General features: G+C 40.5%; 1 protein-coding gene across 1 annotated transcript in view; it reads right to left on the reverse strand.

Annotated features, from left to right (window-relative positions):
* Positions 1 to 21,206, reverse strand: part of RAPGEF1 (Rap guanine nucleotide exchange factor (GEF) 1) — a 161,851-nt gene that overhangs the window by 62,980 nt on the left and 77,665 nt on the right. The window contains exons 4-5 of the mRNA XM_006834992.1: positions 19,844 to 20,022; positions 14,291 to 14,447 (exon numbers count right to left, since the gene is read on the reverse strand). Of these exons, the coding sequence (XP_006835055.1) occupies positions 14,291 to 14,447; positions 19,844 to 20,022 (336 nt within the window). The remainder of the gene's footprint in view (positions 1 to 14,290; positions 14,448 to 19,843; positions 20,023 to 21,206) is intronic.

Raw genomic sequence — 21,206 nt, forward strand, 5'->3', positions numbered from 1 at the left:
TGGATGCGAAAGCTGGACAGTGAATAAGGAAGATCGTAGAAGAATTGATGCCTTTGAGTTGTGGTGTTGGAGGAGAATACTGAAAGTGCCATGGACTTCCAAAAGAACCAATATATCTGTTTTGGAAGAAGTGCAACCAGAGTGCTCCTTGGAGGCCAGAATGGCTAGGTTTTGTGTCTCATACTTTGGATACATTGTCCGGAGAGAACAGTCGCTGGAGAAGGATTTTGGCGACAGTAGTGAGGTTGGCCCAGGATCAGACACTGTTTTGTTCTGCTGTGCATGGGGTTGCTATGAGTTGGTTCCGACTCGATGGCACCTGACAACAACAACATATAGAATGAAAAAGTACAACTCTGGCACACAGCTTTCCTAATTTAAAACCATTTCGTGTTCTCTTGTCCTGTTCGAACTACCTCTTGGTCCGTGTACAGGTTCCTTATGAGCACAATTAAGTGTTCCAGAATACTCATTCTCCACAATGCTGTCCATAGTTTGTCATGATCCACAACAGAAATCTTTTGCATAGTTAATAAAGCACAGATAAACAACTTTCTGGTATTCTCTGCTTTTACCCAAGATCCATCTGACGTCAGCAATGATATCCCTCGTTCCATGTCCTCTTCTGAATCCGGCTTGAACCTTTGGAAGTTCTCTGTCACTGTATGGTCGCAGTTGTTTTTGAATTATCTTTAGCAAAATTTTGCTTTCATGGAATATTAATGATATTGTCTGATGACTTCCACATTCTGTTGGGTCACCTCTCTTTGTAATGGACACAAATATGGATCCTCTCCCAGTCAGCTGGCCAGGTAATTATTTTCCAAAGTTCTTGGCATAGATGAGTGAGTGCCTCCAGTGCTTTGTCAGTTTGTTTAAAGATGTCAATTTGTATTCCATCAATTCCTGGTGCCTTGTTCTTTGTCAATGCCTTCAATACACCTTGGACTTCTTCCTTCAGTATCAAGGGCTCTTGATCATATGCTAGCTAATTGGTTGAGCAGTGACTATTTCTTTTTGGTACAGTGTCTCTGCGTATTCCTTCCATCTTCTTTGATGCTTTCTTCATCATTCAATATTCTTCCCATAGAAGCCTTCAACATTTCAAGTTTTAAGCCTTGATTTTTTTATTCATTTCCTTCAGCTTAAGGAATGCTGTGTGTTCTTACCTTTTGATTTTCTAACTCCAGGTTTTTGCACACTTTGTTGTATGATTTGACTTTGTCTTCTTGAGTTACCTTTTGAAAATTTCTATTTAGTGCTTTTTACCTCCTCATTTCTTACAGTTGCTTTAGCATATCTACACTGGAGAGCAAGTTTCAGAGACTCTTACATTCATTTTGGTCTTTTCTTTCTTTCTTGTCTTCTTAATGACCTTTTGTTTTCTTCCTGTATGATGTTCTTGATGTCATCTTACAACTCTTTTGGTCTTCGGTCTTTAGTGTCTAATGCATTTTGTCTGTTCTTTAGATGATCTCTAAATTCAGGTGGGATATGTTCAAGGTCATATTTTGATTCTCAAGGACTTGTTTTAATTTTCTTCAGCTTCAGCATGAACTTGAATTATGAGCAATTGATGGTATGCTCCACCGTCTGCTCTTGGCCTAGCTTTGGCTGATGATATGGAGCTTTTCCACAGATATAGTCAGTTTGATTTCTGTGTACTCCATCTGGTGAGGTCCATGTGTATAGTCATTTTTTATTTTGTTTAAAAAAGCTATCTGCAATGAAGAAGTCTGCAAAATTCTATCATGCAACCTTCAGCAACGTTTCTATCACCAAGGTCATTATTTTCCTATTACTGGTCCTTCCTCTTTGTTTCTAACCTTTCCATTCCAATCGCCAGTAATGATCGATATATCTTGATTGCATGTTTGATCAATTTCAAACTGAAGATGTTGGTTGATAGAATTCGTAAATTCCATCTCACTGGCTTTAGTAGTTGATACATAAATTTGATTGATAGTGGTACTAACTGGTCTTCCTTATAGGCATATGGATATTATCTTATCATAGACAATGTTGTACTTCAGACAGTTCTTGATATTTTTTTTTAATGATGAATGCTACACCATTCCTCTTCAATTTGCCATTCCCGGCACAGTAAACCATGTGATTGTTAGATTTAAAATGGCCGATACCAGTCCATTTCAGCTCACTAATGCCTAGGATATAGCTATGTTTATGCATTCCTTTTCATTTTTGACAATTTGCAATTTTCCTAGATTCATACTTCGTATATTCCATGTTCCAATTATTAATGGATGTTTACAGCTGTTTCTCTTCATTCTGAGTTGTGCCCCATCGGCAAATGAAGGTCCCAGAGGCTTGACTCCGCATCATCATGGCCAACTCTATTGTGAGGAGGCATCTCTTCTCCAGTTGTATTTTGAGTTCCTTCCAACCCAAGGGACTCATTTTCTGGCAATATATCTGATAATATTCTGGGGCTCTTCATCATGTTACAATATTCAATATTCTGGGGCTGACAGCTGTTGATGTTAAGTGTCGCTGAGTTGATTCCAACCCACAGGGACCCCGTATAGGGTTTCTGAGGAGTAGCTGGTGAGCTTGAACCACCGACCTTGCAAGTTCAAACACTTTGCAGTCTGGCGCATTAACTCACAAGCACCACACCGGGACTCAGTTTTCCACTGTTATATAAGGTTTTCAGTGACTAAATATTTTCAAGTAGTCTGTCTCTCCTTCTTCCTAGTGTGTCTTTGTCTGGAAGCTCAGCTGAAACCTGTGACCTGCTGGTATTCAAAATTCATGGCATAGCTTCCATCCAGCATTACAGCAACACAGAAGCCACCACAGTACAACTAGCTGACAGACAAGTGGTGATCCTGCCTGAGGAGTTGCTGGTGAATTTGAACTCCTGACCTTGCGGTTCAAACTGACCTTGTGTTCCAGTGCATTATCTTGCAGTGCCAACTGGTATAATGTTATATATCCAACTTTGGTTAAGTAGCCACTGGGGTCTTAAAAGCCTGTACTCGGCCATCTAAGGTGAAACTTAGATTGTTTTAGCTAGTCCAGAGCAAAGAAGAATGAAGAAAATCAAAGATGCAAGGAAGGAAACAATTAGTCCAAAGAACTAATGGACCACGGGAACTCCAGCCTGAGACCAGAACTAAATGGTGTCCACCCACCACTGCTGAAAGGGATCACAATAGGAGGTCCTGAATAGAGGGGAAGAAAAAATATGGAACAAAATGCAGAAACATACAAAAGGCCAGGCTTACTGGTCTGACAGAGACTGGTGGAACCCCCAACACTATGGCTCTAGGACACCCTTCAGGTCTGGAACTGAACTCATCCCCATGGCTCAACTTTAAGCCAAACCACAGATAGGACTATAAGGTGAACACCACCACCAGGGAGGTACAGACTCCTTAGAATAATCCCCCACTCAGGATCAAAAGGACAGAATTTGTCCAGGGATAAAGCTTGTTGCACACAGGATCCCGATGAGTTGGAACTGACTTGACAGCCCCTGATAACAATGACAAAGCTGATAGGCAGGATGAGATAGGAGAGAAGGACAAATGAAAATGATAAAGGGAGGAAGTGGGATTTACAACCAATGCCACAAAACTAAATGTGTGTGAATTGCTGAGTGGGAAATCAATTTGCTCTGTAAACTTTCATCCAAATCACAATAAAAATGCTCATGTTAAAGGGGAAGAAGCAATTCCACAGGGCCCTGCTCCATACACTACCATGCAAAAACCATCGGCATAAAATAAATAATAAGTATACTACATAGTCACACAAAAGGAAAACTATCTCAAATTATTTTAAAACATAGCATTTAATTGCACATTACTAATGCCTTTTAAAATATTCAATCATTCTTTAATAATCAACTGATATAGATTGTTAGTTGATGCTGTTATTCTGAAAAAAATATTACCCATTATGTTGGTATTGTTGAAAAAAAATTTTTTTTTTGGTGTGAGAAGAGAAAATTATTATATGAGCTTGATAAGATTCATTAAAAACCCTCATGGTCCTGAACATGAATTGGAAGCATCAGTATAAATTCATGATGTGTTTTATCTGAAAGAAACTAAACGTGCTGTAAAGCTCTGTCAAATGAAAAAGACTGGAAACAGCGACCAAACCAAGGTAGCTATGAACAACCTTAAGATTCAGACTATGGTCTCTAACCGCCATTTCTCAATAAAAGGAATCTGGACTACTTAGAAGAATGATTGATTACAGGTCTGTGGTAAGAAATTGAAAAAATAGTTTATAATTCAATGATAAAAGAAATAAAAACAAGACCTATTTTGAAAATGGACAAGAGATCTGATTAGAGCACATTTCTCTAAATAAGATATATACCTACTTCTCACTTATCCACTATTTACCATCCAACTATTCTGTATATTCATGAGGTGGCAGGTATGGTGGCAAAGGCTGTGGAGCAAGCCCTCCCTTGAGGAGGATCTCTGGGTGGTCTCAAGGAAGCTGAACCACAGTGCCCTGTGTCCAGGTGCTGTGCAGAGGCTGCTGTGGCCACAGCCTGTGGGTGAACAAATGAGCAGCAACTAGCCAGGGGGACCTGTTCTGGGTTCCCAATTCCTATGACTGAGGCCCTTCAGCTCAAAATGGTGATTGTGGGGTGGGAAGGGAAGAAAGAGAGAAGTACTGGAGAGGGTGTTTGGAAGAAATGCATGTGAGGTTCACAACCTCCCAATGTGAGCCCCAGTAGGTCTGAAGTCTCCGCATTGGTGAGGGAAGGGGCACAACCAGGCTTCCCAGTGTCCTCACAGGAAGCCCAAAGCTTAAGTGATTTGCTAAACCCTGAGGGCAGAGCAGGCTCCAGGATCATGAACATATGGCTTACAGGGGTGGGAGTGGAGTCCTGGAGGCAGCTCTGAGAGGGGAGCGCTGACCCACCATAGGTGGAAGGTGAAGTGGTTAAGTGGTGGACCCTCTATTCACACAGCCTGGCTTTATCTCGTGCTGTCTCTTCCAAGTCTTCTTCTATACAAACGAGTAACTCATAACTGGACTTGTCACAGTGATGAACACATCAGTAAATCTTAGCTATTATTTCTATGGAGTCCTGGTATGGCACTGTGGGTTAATGTGCTAGACTGCAAAATCAGTTTGAACTACAAGGTTGGTGGTTCAAGCTCACCAGTCGCTCCTTGGAAACTCTCTAGAGGGTCACTATGGGTCGGAACCGACTCTACGGCATTAACAACAACAATAACATTATTTCTATGGTCATATTTTCTAAATAAAGAAAAATCAGACAAATGGTTGGTCTAAAACAACAACAACAAAACTCTGCATTTTTGCATAATGCTGATTTCTTCATAATAACTTGGTCTTTGGAACCCAACTATGTGGATAAGTGAGGAGTGGGTGTACAGATAATCAATAAACATATGAAAAGCTGCTCAACATCATTAGCCACTGGTGCTGTTGAGTCGATTGAACTCATGGTAACTCCATGTGTACAGAGTAGAATTGCTTCTTAGGGTTTATGCTGCTATAATTGTGAAGAAGATTACCTGGCCTTTTCTTTCTCAGTATTGCTGGCTGGGTTTGAATTACAACCTTTAGGTTAGCAGTCGAGAGGAAACAGTTTGTGTCACCTAGGGACCTTATCATCAGCCACTTATTGTTAGTGGCTGTCGAGTATACTCAGGGTGACCACGTTTCTATTGTTTTATGCCATCAAGTCGATTCCATCTCATAATGATCCTATAGGACAGAGTAAAACTAACTGCCCCATACAGTTTCTTCAGCTGTAATCCTTACTGTAAGATCACTAGGTCTTTTCTCCTTAAGAAACCACTGAACCACCAGGGCCCCTTACCAGCAACCCTGGAGAGAAATGTCAATCAAAATCACAGTAAGATGTGACCTCATACCCACTAGGATAACTAGAGTTAAAAACGAGATAATAACAATGCCGGTGAGGATGTAGAGAAACTTTAACCCTTCTATACTGCTGGTGGAAACGTAAAATAGTGCAGCTTCTTTGGAAAGCAGTCTGGCAGTTCCTCAGAAGATTAAACAGAGTAACTGCATGACCTATCAATTCCAATCCTAGGCATATACCCAAGAGGAATAAAAACACATCTGTACAAAAACTTGTACACAAATGTTCAGAGCACTGTTATTGATAATAGCTAAAAGGTAGAAACAACATAGATGCCCATCAACTAATGAATGAATGAACGGTGGTAATCCACACAATGGAATACCATTTGGCAATAAAAGAAATGAAGTACTGACACATGCCACAGCATGGATGATCTTATAACTATTGTTGTTAGGTGCTGTCAAGCTGCTTTTGACTCATAGTGACCCTATGTACAACAGAATGAAACACTGTCCAGTCCTGCGTCATCCTCACAATTGTAACACTTGAGCCCACTGATGCTGCCACTGTGTCAATTAAAACTACTATGCTAAATATAAGAAGTCAGCATACAAAAGACCATAGATTATGTGATTGTATAATATGAGTTGTCTAAAATAGATAAATAGAGATAGTAAGCAGACTAAGGGCTGCCTAAGGATAGGAGGGAGTCCTGGTGTGTTGCTGTAGGATAAAGCCTGGGCTACAAGGTCAGTTTGAACTACAAGGTCAGTGGTTCAAATTCACCAGTTGTTCTTTGGAAACCTTATATATATATAAGTTTTCGATATAAAGAAACGACTTGACAGCACTTAACAACAAGGGATAGGAGAGGAGGAGGATTGGAGAGGGTGTACAGTGATAGCTAAAGGGTATGAGATTTCTATTGGGGAGGATAAAATGTTCTAAAATTGAATGTGGTGATGGTTACACAATTCTGTGAGTATATTAACCACCACTAAACTATGCACCTTAAATGAATGAATTATAAGACATGCAAATTATTTCAATAAAATATCAGATGAACCTGGAACATCTTGTCATACCAAAAAGTGAAAATTTATCAATGGTTTCTAGAGTCACATGAAAACCTAACTGATAGTGTCAGGAAAACATTCCTTTCAAAATATACCTGCTATATAAGTTGAGTCTGATACACAAGCCCAAGTTTGGATGGTGATGGTTAAGTGATAGAACTGCCGGCATTCCACAATATACTACCTCAAGTTTCTCAGTGTAAGTTGCGAACAGGGCAAAGCAGAGCCAAGGATAAAGAGTTGTATGTCTGAGATGAAAAGTTGAAATTCAACTGGGTAAGGTGGGATGCTGGTATCGGGACATACTAGGATATCGCTTTGATTCTGATGGGCTCAGTTCCCCAGCAGCTAAGTCCTAGGCTGGGTGTGTTTTCTCGAGTAAAAGGAAAGTGAGGTCCTTTAAATTCCTTAGTGGCCTCTGAGAGTTACTGTCATCTCTGAACCTCTGGCTCCATCAGGCAAGGCCCTGTCTGGGCCAGATCAGATAACAGAAGTCTGAGATATATGTGACTCCAAGAAAAACAGCCACCATCCTTGTCAAGGATTGGTAAAAGTGAGTGTTGTAGAAATGAAAACTCCTATAGCTAACAGTACTCGCAGTTGTGAGGGGCTCTTAATCAATTTTGACTCATAGCAACCCCATGCAACTAGACACCTACTTTGTGTCAGGCACTTAACCTTTTCTCAAATCTTCAGGGTAAATATTTTTAAGGTTATGTGAGACTCAAAGAAGCAATTTGCCCAAGGTTACACAAGCTAACTAGTGGCATTTATTGGGGGAGGGAGTGGGGAGAGGAGGGTGTGTTAAATGATAAATCTTACTACTCATTCAGAGACAAATACAAAGCAAGCTTGTTAAAACACTTTTTCAACTCTTCCAAACAAAACAAAATAAGACTCCATTTAACAAGTGAATAAATAAGTTACTTGAAAGATGGTGAGTCAGTTGAAAGGAACATGCCAACATTTTTCCTCTAAGTGGGATGATGCTATCCTTATAAATGTATCTTCTGTTTGCAGTTCTGGTCCCTCCTCCCAGCCAAGTGAAGCTCTCTCACACTACCAGGACATAGGCTTATAAGGTGTCCGAAGTCTGACAGGGATAGTGAGAGAGGCTAGGGAGTGTGAGCAACCGGAATCTCTCTCCTTGTAGGAGGCAGCAGAGGGTGATGTATTTGCGTAGTGTCTACGTGTCCACCAGGCCCGGGTGTGAATCACAACCTTGCCACTTACTACTTGTCTGCCTTCATTTCCTTATCTGTGAAGGGGGATCATAGGGATGTAGAAAAGCCCTCGATGCTAGCTATTATCACTGTGGAGTCCAGGTGTGGCACTGAGTGGTAATGCGCTGGAATGCAAAATCGATTTGAACTGCAAGGTTGGCAATTCAAGCTCATCAGTTGCTTCTAGGAAATCCTATACTGGGTTGCAATGGGTCGGAACTGACTCAATGGTACTTAACAACAACAACAACAGCAGCAGCATCATTATTACTGTTATACCTTAGCAACAAATGACAATATCATAGTGCCTCCATTGTCCTTACTGACTTTACTGATAGGAGCTATGGAAAGTTTCCAGTAACAGAGGCCAAATTCTGCTCGTCTTTCAGGTTTTGGTGTAACAGTCTCTTCCTTTCATACCCTGTGCACCCTGAAAAGAGACGGTGACCAGTACACTCTAGTAAGATCATGTATCATTTTTTCCTTTGTATTCCTTGTTCTAGTTATAAAGAGTTCACTGTGAATTTTGTTTGTGGTCTTTTCCCCCTTCAGATTGCAAGCTCCATAAGTTTTAGAGATGGGCTCATAAGGTTACAGATACCTCTCATCACTATATTCCCAATTCTATCACATTGCCAGGCACACAGGTAGCTCTCAATAAATGCTTCTTGAAACAAAACTGAACCTATAAAGCTCCTCACCTAGAAAATTTTATAAGCTATTTACTTTGAGATATTGGCAAGGTCATAATCTATAGGTCTTTTTTTTTTTCCTGGCCACTTTGAAAATGAAAGAGTATTTTAGAAATGGCTTTCAACTGATAGTTGTTGTTAAGTGCTGACGAGTTGATTCTGACTCATAGTGACCTTATGGGTTTTGATGAGTGGCTGGTGGGCTTGAACTGCCAACCTTGTGATTAGAAGTCTAGTGTTTATCCTACAGTGACACACCAGGACTCCTTCAACTGATATGTTGTTAAGTGCCGATGAGTTGGTTCCGACTCAGCAACCCTGTATAGGGTTTCCGAGGCTGCAAATCTTTGTGGGCTCAGAAAGCCTCATCTTCCTCCCATTAGTGACTAGTGGAAATCCCTATATAGGGTTTCCAAGGAGCGGCTGGTGGGTTTGAACTGCCGACCTTGTGGTTAGCAGTCCAGTACTTATCCTAAAGCATCATACCAGTGCTCATTCTACAGAGCCACCGTACTCCCCTCAACCCCTGTATAGGGTTTCCAAGGAGCGGCTGGTGGGTTTGAACCGCCGACTTTGTGGTTAGCAGTCCAGTACTTATCCTAAAGCATCATACCAGGGGGCTCCTTCAACTGATATTGTTGTTGTTGTTAAGTGCTATTGAGTCAGTTCTGACTCATAGTTGGGTTTGAACTGCTGACCTTGTGGTTGTTGTATTGTGTACAACACCACACAATAGTGGTGCTTTAATCTAAGGATTCCATAAAGGAAATCTACTTTAGAATGTCATACAGCTACATGGGTGGAAACTCAATCTCTTCTCTTTGGGGTATTCTAACTTGTTTTGAATATCTCATCAAAATAGCTTTGGAAGAGGGAAACCCTAACAATGTCACCTGAAAAATAATATTTTTCAATAATATCATTTCTAGAAGCCTGGACAGGAAGAGTCAGGGTAGGAGAGCCAGAACTGCATGGACTATGCTGATGAAGTGGGGCCCAGGACTATCTCATTCTGCCCTGCTGAACCTCAAAGAGCTACTGTGAGGATCATGTGGGCGAGCATATGTAACTACATTCTGAAGGCTGTAAAGTGATGTAAGCTCTTATTACAACGGCTACCCTGGGCTACACCTTCAGGTCTCACCAGTCTGAATAGATTATGTTGGATCTAATAACTCTTTGGAATGAAGAGAACATGGCATCTATCAGATGAAAATGTTGATGTCATTTAGTGAGGCCTTCCTCTAAAATAACTCAATAAAGTTCCTGGCAGACATATCCGGCCTCTACTTAAAACAGTGCGGGAGGTGGGGAGCCAATAAGATTTCTCAAGCCAACACTTCTGGAGCAATGTATTGTTATCATTCTCTGTAATTTTTGCTCTTTTGGAGTCTTAATTCTACTCATCAGAACTATACAGCCCATTGCATTGAGTTGACTCTGACTGACAAGAGATCAGAGATACTAGGAAATGTCAATCTAAGGGGGTAGCTTCCAGGAATGTGATATTTCTTAGATCTAATATACGCACATCAGCTATAATTCTGGATTAAAGAGTCTAGAAAGAAAGGAGACACAACTTTTGCCAAGCCAAGTGATCTGTTTGCAAAGCCTGCATTTAAACCACCCAAAGCCATCAAGTTGATGCTGGCTCATAGCAGTCCTATGTATTTAGCATCACATAGTATTAGACAGCTTAAGGTCTGAGTGCTTATTATGCACCATGCATTGTTCTAAGAACCTGGTAAGTATTAGTTAATTTAATCCTAACAACAACCCTATGATGTAGGTACTAATTTATAGAGGAGTTAACTAAGGTGTATGTCCCCACACATCTTTCAGTTTGTAGCACTACGGTAGCTTGAGGGCTGTTGTGATGTTAGAAGCTATGAAACTGGTGTTTCAAATACCAGCAGGGTCACCCATGTTGGGCATGTTTCAGCAGAGCTTCCAGACTAAGAGCAGACTACAAAGAAGAAACAGGTGGTCCATTAGTCCCTGAAAACCTTATGAACAGCAGTAAAACAGTGTCTAATAAGTGCTGAAAAATGAACCCTTAAGGTTGGAAGACACTCAAAATATGAAAGAGGAAGAAATACCTCCTCAAAGTACAGTTGACCTTAATTATGTGGATGAACCAAAGCTTTCAGGACCTTTGTTTCTTGATGGGTTACAACTTAATATGAGAAGAAGTAGCTGCAAATATCCATAAATAATTAGAATTCAAAAGTATAAATTATGAAACTGTAAAAACTAGAAGTTGTCAAAAATGAAATGTAACACACAAATATTGATATCCTAGGTATTAGTGAGCTAAAATGGACAGGTATAGGCCATTTTTATTAGACAATTTACTATGCCGGGAATGACAAACTGAAAAGGAGTAGTGTCACATTCATCATCAAAATGAACATTTAATAGATCTGTCTTGAAGTATGCTGTCTGTGATAGGATAATGTCTATATGCCTATAAGAAGACCAATTAATAAATTATTCAAATTTGTGCACCAACCATCACAGCCAGTGATGGTGAAACTGAAGAACTCTGCCAAGTTCTTCAATTTCAGGTTGATCACACGTGCAAGAAAGCTTCACTGATAATTACTGGTGATTAAAATGAAAGAAAAAAAAAAAATTAAAACAAAGAGGAAGGACCAGGAGTTGGAAAATATGGTCTTGGAAATACAAATGATGCTGGAGATCACATGATAGAATTTTGCAAGACCAAGGACCTCTTCATTGCAAATATCTTTTTATAACAGCATAAATGTTGACTACTTATGTAGACGTCACCAGATGGAATACAGATGAATCAAATAACTACATGAAAAAACTCAGTATATCAGCCAAAACAAGGCCAGGGACAAACTTGGAACAGACTATTAATTGCTCATATGCAAGCACGGAGTAAAGCTGACAAAAATTAAAACAAGTCCTCAACAGTCAAAGTTTATCCCACCTGAATTTAGAGACTATCTCAAGAACACACTGAACACTAATGACTAAAGACCAGAGAGTTGTGGGATGACATCAAGAACAACATACATGAAAAAAGCAAAAGGTCATTAACAATATAGGAAAGGGGAAAAAAAAGATAAAAGCTGATGTCAGAAGAGACTCTGTGAAACTTGCTATTGAATGTAGAGTAGCTCAGGTGAATGGAAGAAACGATGAAGTAAAAGAGCTAAAAAAGAAAAATTTTAAGGGTAGCTCAAGAAGCCAAAATAAAGTATTATAATGAAACATGCGAACACTTGTAGCTCGAAAACCAAAAGGGAAGAACACACTCGGCATTTCTCAAGGTGAAAAAACTGAAGAAAAACTCAAGACTCAACATACAATACTGGTATGGCACTCTAGGATAAGCACTTGATCTCAAGGTCAGTTTGAACCACAATGTCAACAGTTCAAACTCACCAGCCGCTCCTTGAAAACCCTATACAGAGTTACTATGAGTCAGAACCGACTAAATGGTACTGAACGACAACATGGGCAAAATATTTAATGATGCAGGAAATCTCAAAAAAAAGATAAAAGGAATATACCAAATCACTGTATCAAAATGCACTGGTTGATGTTCAACCATTTCAGGAGGTAGCATATAATCAAGAACTCATAGTATTGAAGGAAGAAGTCCAAGCTGCACTGAGGCATTAACAAAAAATAAGGCTCCAGGAATACCAACAAAATGATGCCACACTGGGAGCACTCACAAGCCTATGCCAGAAATGTGAAACACAGCTAGCTACCTGGCTAGCCAACTGGAAGACATCCTAGTTGTGCCTACTGCAAAGAAAGGTGACCCAATAGAATGCAAAAATTATTGAACAGTATCATTAATATCACATGCAAGTAAAATTTTAAAGATAAACTACACAGATGACACAATGTTGCTTGCTGACAGCAAAAATGACTTGAAGCACTTACTTGCTGATGCAGATCAAGGATTACAGCCTTCAGTATGTATTACAACACAATATAAAGAAAATTGCACCAATAAAAAAACACCATAATAAATGGAGAAAAGACTGAAGTAGTCCAGGATTTCATTTTACTTAGATCCACAAACAACATTCATGGAAACAGCAGTCAAGAAATCAGATATCATATTGCTTTAAGCAAATGTGCTGCAAAAGATCTTTTTAAAGTGTTAAAGAGCACAGTTGTCAATTTAAAGACTAAGATGCGCTTGATCCAACCCATGGTATTTTCAATTGCCTTATATATACATGTGGAAGCTGAACAATGAATAAGGATGACCAGAGAAGAATTTATTAATTTGAATTATGGTGTTGGAGAAGAATATTGGAAGTACCATGGATTGCCAGAAGAACAAATAAATCTGTATTGGAAGTACAGTCAGAATACACCTTGTAAGGCAGGATGACAAGACTTCGACTCTCATACTTTGGACATGCTATTAGGAGGGACCAGTCCCCAGAGAATGACATCATGCTTGGTAAAGTCAGCAAAAAAGAAGAAGACTCCAAGGAGATGACAACAATGGGCTCAAGCATAACAATTGTGAGGATGGCGCAGGACCAGGCAGTATTTTGTTCTGTTGTATATATACGGGTCGATAGGAGTCGACGCTGACTCATGGCACCTAACAACAACGAAAACAACATAACTAACATAAAGAGCAGTTTAGTACATTGCCCAAGGTCACAGATTTTTTTGTGGTGGATTTGGGATTAAAACCTAGCAGGGCCTCAAAGCCTCTTTTCTCTGTAACCTATAGGCTCCCAGAACATCAAGCTTTCCACTTACCCATTGTTCACAGCCCTACCCTGAACCACACCCATTTCATGCCCCACTTCCTGCCTTTCTCCTTAGCCTCCATGCCATAGCTTCTCATTTAGGATTTCATCCTGTCTCTTGGACCCAAGTTTCAGACTTTCTAGGGTCTTAATTTCCCTCCTTAACTATGATTCATTTCCTATTATATGATTTCTAACTGCCCTGGGTAGCATGTATACAGACTATACACCAGATACAAAACCAAGTAAATATGATTTCATTTGTTACTCATTAATCATACTTTTTTCTTTAAAACAAGACTCCCTGAACAATAGCTTACATGCTGGGAGTTTTGCTTAACTGTCAATGCAAACACAATTCCCATTAAATTTTGTCTAGCTGGCAAGCATGCACAGTCAGAGCTGTGATGTAAAGACTCACTGAAAATTTAATACAAAGCTCAATAAAGGCTGATTGCTTTTAGCAAAAGTTCCAACAATAGGGACAAGTACTCCAAAGACTTGTATTGCTATAGGAGCCTTTTGTACCAGTCCTGAGAGAATTAATGTAGCTTTCGGATTGATTCATACACTATTCCAGAACACCTGGAAGACACTCATTCTAACGCATTAAGTGGAAAAACAACTTTTCAATGTAATAAGCATGCAGTAAAGAGGACTAGGGCTGCCTGGGACCCATGCATGGTACCTTCACTCCATCCAGTACAGCTTTGATGACCCCCTTCACAGTTGTCACCATCTCTTTATCTTCTGAGTTCACACCTTCTAGCATCACTTGGTCAGACCAACGAATGAGGTTGGCAAGACTTTGGTAAACTCGGCTATAGCAGGAGGACAGGGCTGAGCTAGAAGGAAGAAAAGATTCTTAATATGAATGTTTAAATAATAGTAATAAATAAAATCTAAAGCATGACCATTATTTTAAGATATCCACTAGCGCAGAATTATGTTCTATTATTACAGTGAGTTCTCAATCTCTTTTAAAAACTAACACCTCCTTTTAGTAAATGAACATTTTCTTCCCTGAATCTATCTCCTTAAATCTATCCAAGAGTATCTGTAGAGCTTTACAGTCTAGTCCGTGTTATAGTTTTTAAACTCATTTCCCAAACACAGTATGCATAAATTCCATCAAAGCTTAATATACTTTCTCAAACTTCACATCTCTCCACAACATCTGACAATCTCTCTCAGGGAGTGCCCCAATATCTGCACTTCTTGTTTTGAATTACACTGAAATCTATTTAAACATGCAATGAGAAGCCGATAGGTTTGTGAATTTTAGCAGGCAGCTTCCTTTAAAGGAACAACCAGATCTATAATTTATTAGAATTCCCCTAATGTGGACTTAGCATCCTCACCATCTACAGTATAACCATGGCTGAGCTGTGAGCACTGACGAAGATTACCTCACGATTAAGAAACCATAGGTGAGGGGTCTTGTGGTGATGGTGGTGGTGGGTACCATGCTGGGGTGTAGGGCTGGTACAAGGAGAAAAGGAGGTGTGTTAATCCTTTCATGACTGAGTTAGTTTCTGCTTTGAATTTTTTTGTTTGTTTATACTGTGTATTTTCAGTAATGGAAGGCATGCTGAAATCAAGGGAAGACACGGATTTTGATACAATTATGTAGGGGCATGTATACTCCAAGTGGACTCTGGTGGTAAAATGGACAGGATGAGGCTAGTTTCTTCAGATTCACGTAGTTACCCAGGTCCCTGCCAGGCAATAACACATCCTAAAACTAGGACAGTAGCTTCTAAGACACCTAAGCGGCTCAAAATGTTGGTGGGCTGTATATGTCCCACAGGTCACAAAAGGGTTAAGGTAGCAGCTATACTGTACTGCTCGTACATATAAAACAGAATTCTTGAGGACTTTCGAGGGTGCTGCAATAATTGTACATAGTGGCTAAAACAAAGAATTCTTACATTTCCCACACTTTTTTAAATAACTAAAGATACTTTCTCTCAGAATTCTGGAAAGAATTATTTCTCCATTTTGAACATTATGCATTACAACAGAAAAAAGAAGAAAAATATGGATCATTTGTGTTGCTCTTCTTCTACTCCTTCCTGAAGTATCTCAAAAGAAAAATAGAAAAGAATGAGGCAGGTATTTAGGAACTGCAGATACAATTTTGAGGTGAGATATAATTAATAGAGTTATAAAATAAAGCCATTTAAAACATAAACCCTAATGAAACAACAATGCAATAAGAAGCCTTCAGAATCAGGTAAGGAGGAATGTAATTTTTTCCCAGAAACTTAAAATTTCCATTTAGCCTGTCATTCCACTCTGCTTGTTCTAACAGGCAAAAATTAGAGTCAGAGGCTGCAAGCAAACTTTTCAAATCCTATTAAGAACAAGAGACATTTGCAAAAGGAGTGCCGAGGAAGTCAAGGTTTGGCTGCTTCAGGGAATAATATGAATGAAAAGTATTTGGTGTTTAGGAAAGGAGAATTAAGAACAAGAACTTTGTTCCTGGCTATCAGACTTTGTGCGGAGCTTCCAGAAGAGGAAAGCACTTCTTACAGCTAGGTTTCCCTCTCTCCTTTCTGTGGAAGTCAGCCCAGTGTCTTTAAACACTTTCACTAGTGTGTCTGTAAAGGGGACCCATCAAAGCATCACACTGAAACTATAGGCAATGATTAGATGAGAAGGGGTAATACTTCCCATAATGATACTTCATTTCTATCTACTCTTGGTGGTAAAGGGAGTCCAATGGCACTGTGGTTAAAAGTTCAAACCCACCAGATGCTCAACATGAGAAAGATGTGACCGTTGGCTTCCGTAAAGATTAGTTTTGAAAATCCTATGGGGCAGTCCTAGTCCATCTTATAGGGTCCCTGCAAGTTCAAAGCAACTAGACGGCAATGCGTTTGCTCTTTTAGGGTGGGGGTGGGCAATGCTTTCCTGAAAGCACCTAGAGTCTGGCAATTATGTCTATGTTTTATAGGATTAGCTTGGAGGTGGAATAGTCCTCTGGGTCAAGGCACTAAGAGACTAAGAGAGGAAGGAAGGGACCTATGCTATGAATATGTCACCAGTGGACCATCAGTGGCCTATTTCTGAGATGGAGCAGAGCAATCTACATTGAAGGCAAGCCCTGATCCTGCTCTCTGGGCATGCCATTATACAGAAGGGGAATCCTCCACTTGTGGCTCACTGTTTATTCAAAGGCCATGACAGTCCCAGAAACCTAGGAGAGGGTGGTAAAGAGCCTGCCTGCTAGGACCCAACTCACAGAAGAGACTATGTGCAGAAATCAGGAAAAAATTTCCCCTGGCTCACCAACTGCACTAGGGGGAAAAATGAGATGCTAGAAAGAATCTAAAAGAAATATTTAAGGAGATATTTCCAATTGTCTCAGGGAGATCAATAAAAATATCACACTGGCGTTGGCAGATTTTCAGAAGGAAAAATCCATTAAATGGTATTAGCCAAAAGATTATGAGGAAAAAAAAATGTTCCTTATGGCTACATCTAGCACTTCTCTTTTTCCCTCTAGGAAATGGTTGTAGACTTTGAATAATTTGTCAACTATAACAAAACCAAAGGAGCCTTGGTAGCGTAGTGGATTATGAGCTGGGCTGCTAACTGCAAGGTCAGTAGTTAGGATCTACCAGTTGCACTGCAGGAGAAAAATGAGGCTGTCTGCTCCCATGAAGATTTACAGCCTCGGAAACCCTATACAGGGTCACTATGAATCGGAACAGACTGGGTGGCACACTACCATCACCACCACATTAAAATCAAGGAGCCTTGATGGCAGATGTTAAGTGCTCACCTGGTAACAGAAAAGCCAGCTGCTATGCAGCAGAAAGATCTAGCATTCAGCTACCACAGTGGTTTACAGCCTTGGAACCCCTATGGGGGCAGTTCTACTCTGTCCTACAGGGTGATTATGAGTTGAAATCAACTTGACAACAGAGTTTAAAAAAAAAAATTTTTTTTGAAGAGGAAAGGGTTTGTAACAAAAGCTCCGGAGAGACAGAAAACAAAACAAAACAAACTCTTATGCAGTGTTTACATGTATAGAAGATAAGTTCTCAAGCAAGAAGCAATAAAGCAACAATCCTACTAGAGACACACAGTAACACGGGTTTTAGCTAAAGTTACTTTTGCCTGGAGGCTCCCAAAGAAGTTTAGCCCCTGAGAATGGTTGTCTGAGGTGACCTTTCCTCATTTCTCACTGGGCGCACCCCACTTGTCAATACCCCAGTGTTCACATACTCTTTTGTTTGCATGGCTGCTCAGAGATCTCTTTCCTATGAGCACACCGTGCCTGGTTGGCCTCTGCTCTTTTGTTATTTCCACTGTGTCCACTGCCAAACCAATTCATACCCTTCCGTCAGATCCAGTCCCAGTTCCTCGTCCTCCAAGAAGTACCCTCCAACTCTCTTGTAACTCTTCCTTCTTGGAATTCCAATAGAGCTTCTACTACTCTGTGCCACAAATTTAGAATTTTCTCATTATGTGTACAACAGGGTTGGGTTTTTTCCACTATATTTTAACCCTCTATGGCAGTTCACACCCCACCAGTCACTCCTTGGAAACCCTATACAGGGTCACTATGGGTTGGAACCGACTCAACGGAACTTAACAACATCAACAACATGGTAGGGACCATCACATGAGAAAGGGTGGTGGTGGTAGTGGTTATGTGTCATTGAGTCAGTTTCAACTCATAGGGAACCTTTATAGAGGTTCCAAGGCTGTAAATCTTTAAGGGGGCAAAAAGTCTTATCTTTCTCCTGCAGAACCGCTGGTAGATTTGAACTGAAGACCTTGCAATAAAGTGAAGGGGAATCCTCTACTTGTTAGCAGCCCAACTTGCAACCCACTATGCTACCAAAGTTCCTATGAGAAGGGATGTAAGAGAGCATTTGTCAAAAAAATACGTGAGCAAATGCCTGTACATGCTGCCCAGCTAACTAGCATAGTGTTGGGCACACTAACTCAAAGGAAACCAGCACTGAGCTCTCCTGGCCTGGTGAAAGTTTCAGATGTAGGACTTGGTTTCAAGGCTCTGAGACCATTGAACAGGGAATTAAAGAGTCTTGTTGCCTCAGTGGCTTTTCCCACAGGACAGCAGCATGGCACAGAAAAACTGAAAACAGTAGCAGGGCCTTTATCAAACCCCTCCCACTACCAACTAGCTCCAGTAAGCTTCTAACTAAAGGATCACAATCTACAGGGGGGTCAGCTGGAACTCCAAGGAAGAAGCACAGGGCAGACAGCTTCTTGGAAATAAAGACACTGTTTGCTTTATCTTCCTGAAGAAGAAAAATATACACTTATTTGCCAAGTTCTGGAAGCAGATCTTAAAAACTTAGGCCTCATGGGACTAAATGAACACTAAGGCATCGCGAGGAATCAAAACAGAGATGCATTTATCCTGAGCAGGTACCACATAAAAAAAACAAAAAGCCAGGAGGAATCTGACAGCTTCCCAAGAAATAGTCCTGCTAGGCTTTGATTTAAGATAACATTTAACATGCTTTTCTTTCTGTATTTAATAATAAACATGAGGGCAGCTGCTCACACAACCTTTTGAGAGAAAAGTACACTCTAGCGTAGTGGTTACGAATCGGGCTGCGAACCTTAAGGTCAGCGGTTCGAAACTACCAGCTGCTCCGCGGGAGAAAGATCAGGCTTTCTACTCCCGTAAAGATTTACACCCTCGGAAACCCTGTACAGGGTCGCTATGGGTCGGACACGACTCAACGGCACTTAACAACAACAAGAACAAGCAATAAAAGCAGAAAACTTCTTGGGAGTTTCCGATTAGTCCAGGTGCTATGGTTTGGGAGATCTTGGCTGGCACAGTTAAATGTTTCACTAATCCACACTCGAATGGGTTCTTCTCTACCTATTTTGGCTTGAGTAATAGAGGTCTCTTAACAGGCTAGATGGCAATAGGACTTAATGTCATTAATAAACCACAGTTAAATGTTCCATGATTGAGGGTGCTAGGAGAAATGTGCCTAAATCAATGTGATCGCTGCTAATGAGCTAATGAACCACAGATAGCCCTGGGGATCTTTTAAGTCAATGCTGAGCGGATCATGAATAACCCGACCTTGATTTAGGATATCCAAGTGATAGCCTAGGGGAAGAAACTCCTTTTCCTCCTGAAATTCCCTGTTCCTAAATCTTTGAAGTGACCCCCACTAAAACGATATGCCTCTAGGCCATCCCTTGCTGTGACCCAACCACAGCTTACAAAGAAACTCACCTGTGTTGAATCCTAGGCTCACTCTGCACCAGGGGTAGGATGGCCTCCAGCACCTTGCTGGCTGACCCTGGAAGCATCTCCAATACCTTCTTATCAATTGCCATTTTGTCCACGATGGTCTTAAAGTAGCGCAAGGCACTGACAACTTCCTTTTCTTTCTCTTCAAGCCAGCTCAGGTTCTGAAAGGAAATGTTAAGCACAAGGAGGGAGGAGACAGATTAAAGGGAGCTGTTTTGAAAAACTATAATAAAATTTCCTATAAACTAGCTTGAGAATGGTTATGTTTCATAAAGGCTTCTTGCTGCAGAAAAGAAGCTAAATTGTTTTTTCTAAGGATTGCAATCAGGATACCGAGACTAATTTTGAAAGAAGAAGAAAGGTAATTTACAGATAGTCCTGAATTCCCTTGCTGGACTTCAAGACTGATTTGCTCTGACATCTTGACAGTCACTTCTCCTCATCTATTTTCTAATCAACCACACCCAGATATCACCACTAAGATCATTAAGCGTTGTTGTTGTTATGTGTCATGGAGTCGGTTCCGACTCATAGCGACCCTATACAGGGTTTCCAAGACTGTAAACCTTTACGGGAGCAGAAAGCCTCATCTTTCTCCCTGTCTTTCTCCCGCAGAACAGCTGGTAGTTTCAAGCTGCTGACCTTGAGGTTAGCAGTCTGATTTGTAACCACGATGCTGCCAGAGCTCCTTCATCATTAATCACAGTAAGGACTAATTTGTTGATGGCTGTAAGAAACTTGGAAAACAAATAAGAGTCGCATGGTGCCAATATATTCTGCAAATCATATCAAACTCTAGCCTTTTCTTCCTTTCAAAGATCAGAGGGGTTGTGTAAGACTGGTTAGAGGCATTAGGTTTCAAAACCCATTCCCCCAGGACTCCACACTGGCTTCCACATTGTTCAATTCAAAGATGTAACCCCCATCTCAATGAAATAACATGCTAGTCAAATGATCTAGAAACCCCCAGGGCTGAAAGAGGTGGGATGTTCTTGGGTGAAAAGGTGAAGAACCCAGAGCAGATGGCAATAATTCAATCATTACCCTGCAGTGGTTACTAACAGCATTTAGGGTCTTTATGTTCTGAGAGCCCCATCTAAGAAGAAAATATAACACAAAGTCTTATGCATTCTAGTATTCACACTGTTACCCCTAAATCATTTCTTTTGACTGTGGCATGCCTTAAAATGGTAGTCAGTGGTTACCTAAAGCCTTTCTTCTCCTCTTTCCAACCTCCCCTATATCAGTCCTAATGTCAGTGATCTAGATCGCAACTGGCTGGCAGGGAAAGGAAATTAGAAGGACTTACCAACAGATGTAATCAAGCAACAGAAAGACTCAGTGA

Source organism: Chrysochloris asiatica, unplaced genomic scaffold (genome assembly GCF_000296735.1).
Source record: "Chrysochloris asiatica unplaced genomic scaffold, ChrAsi1.0 scaffold00014, whole genome shotgun sequence".
NCBI classification, from domain to species: domain Eukaryota; kingdom Metazoa; phylum Chordata; class Mammalia; order Afrosoricida; family Chrysochloridae; genus Chrysochloris; species Chrysochloris asiatica.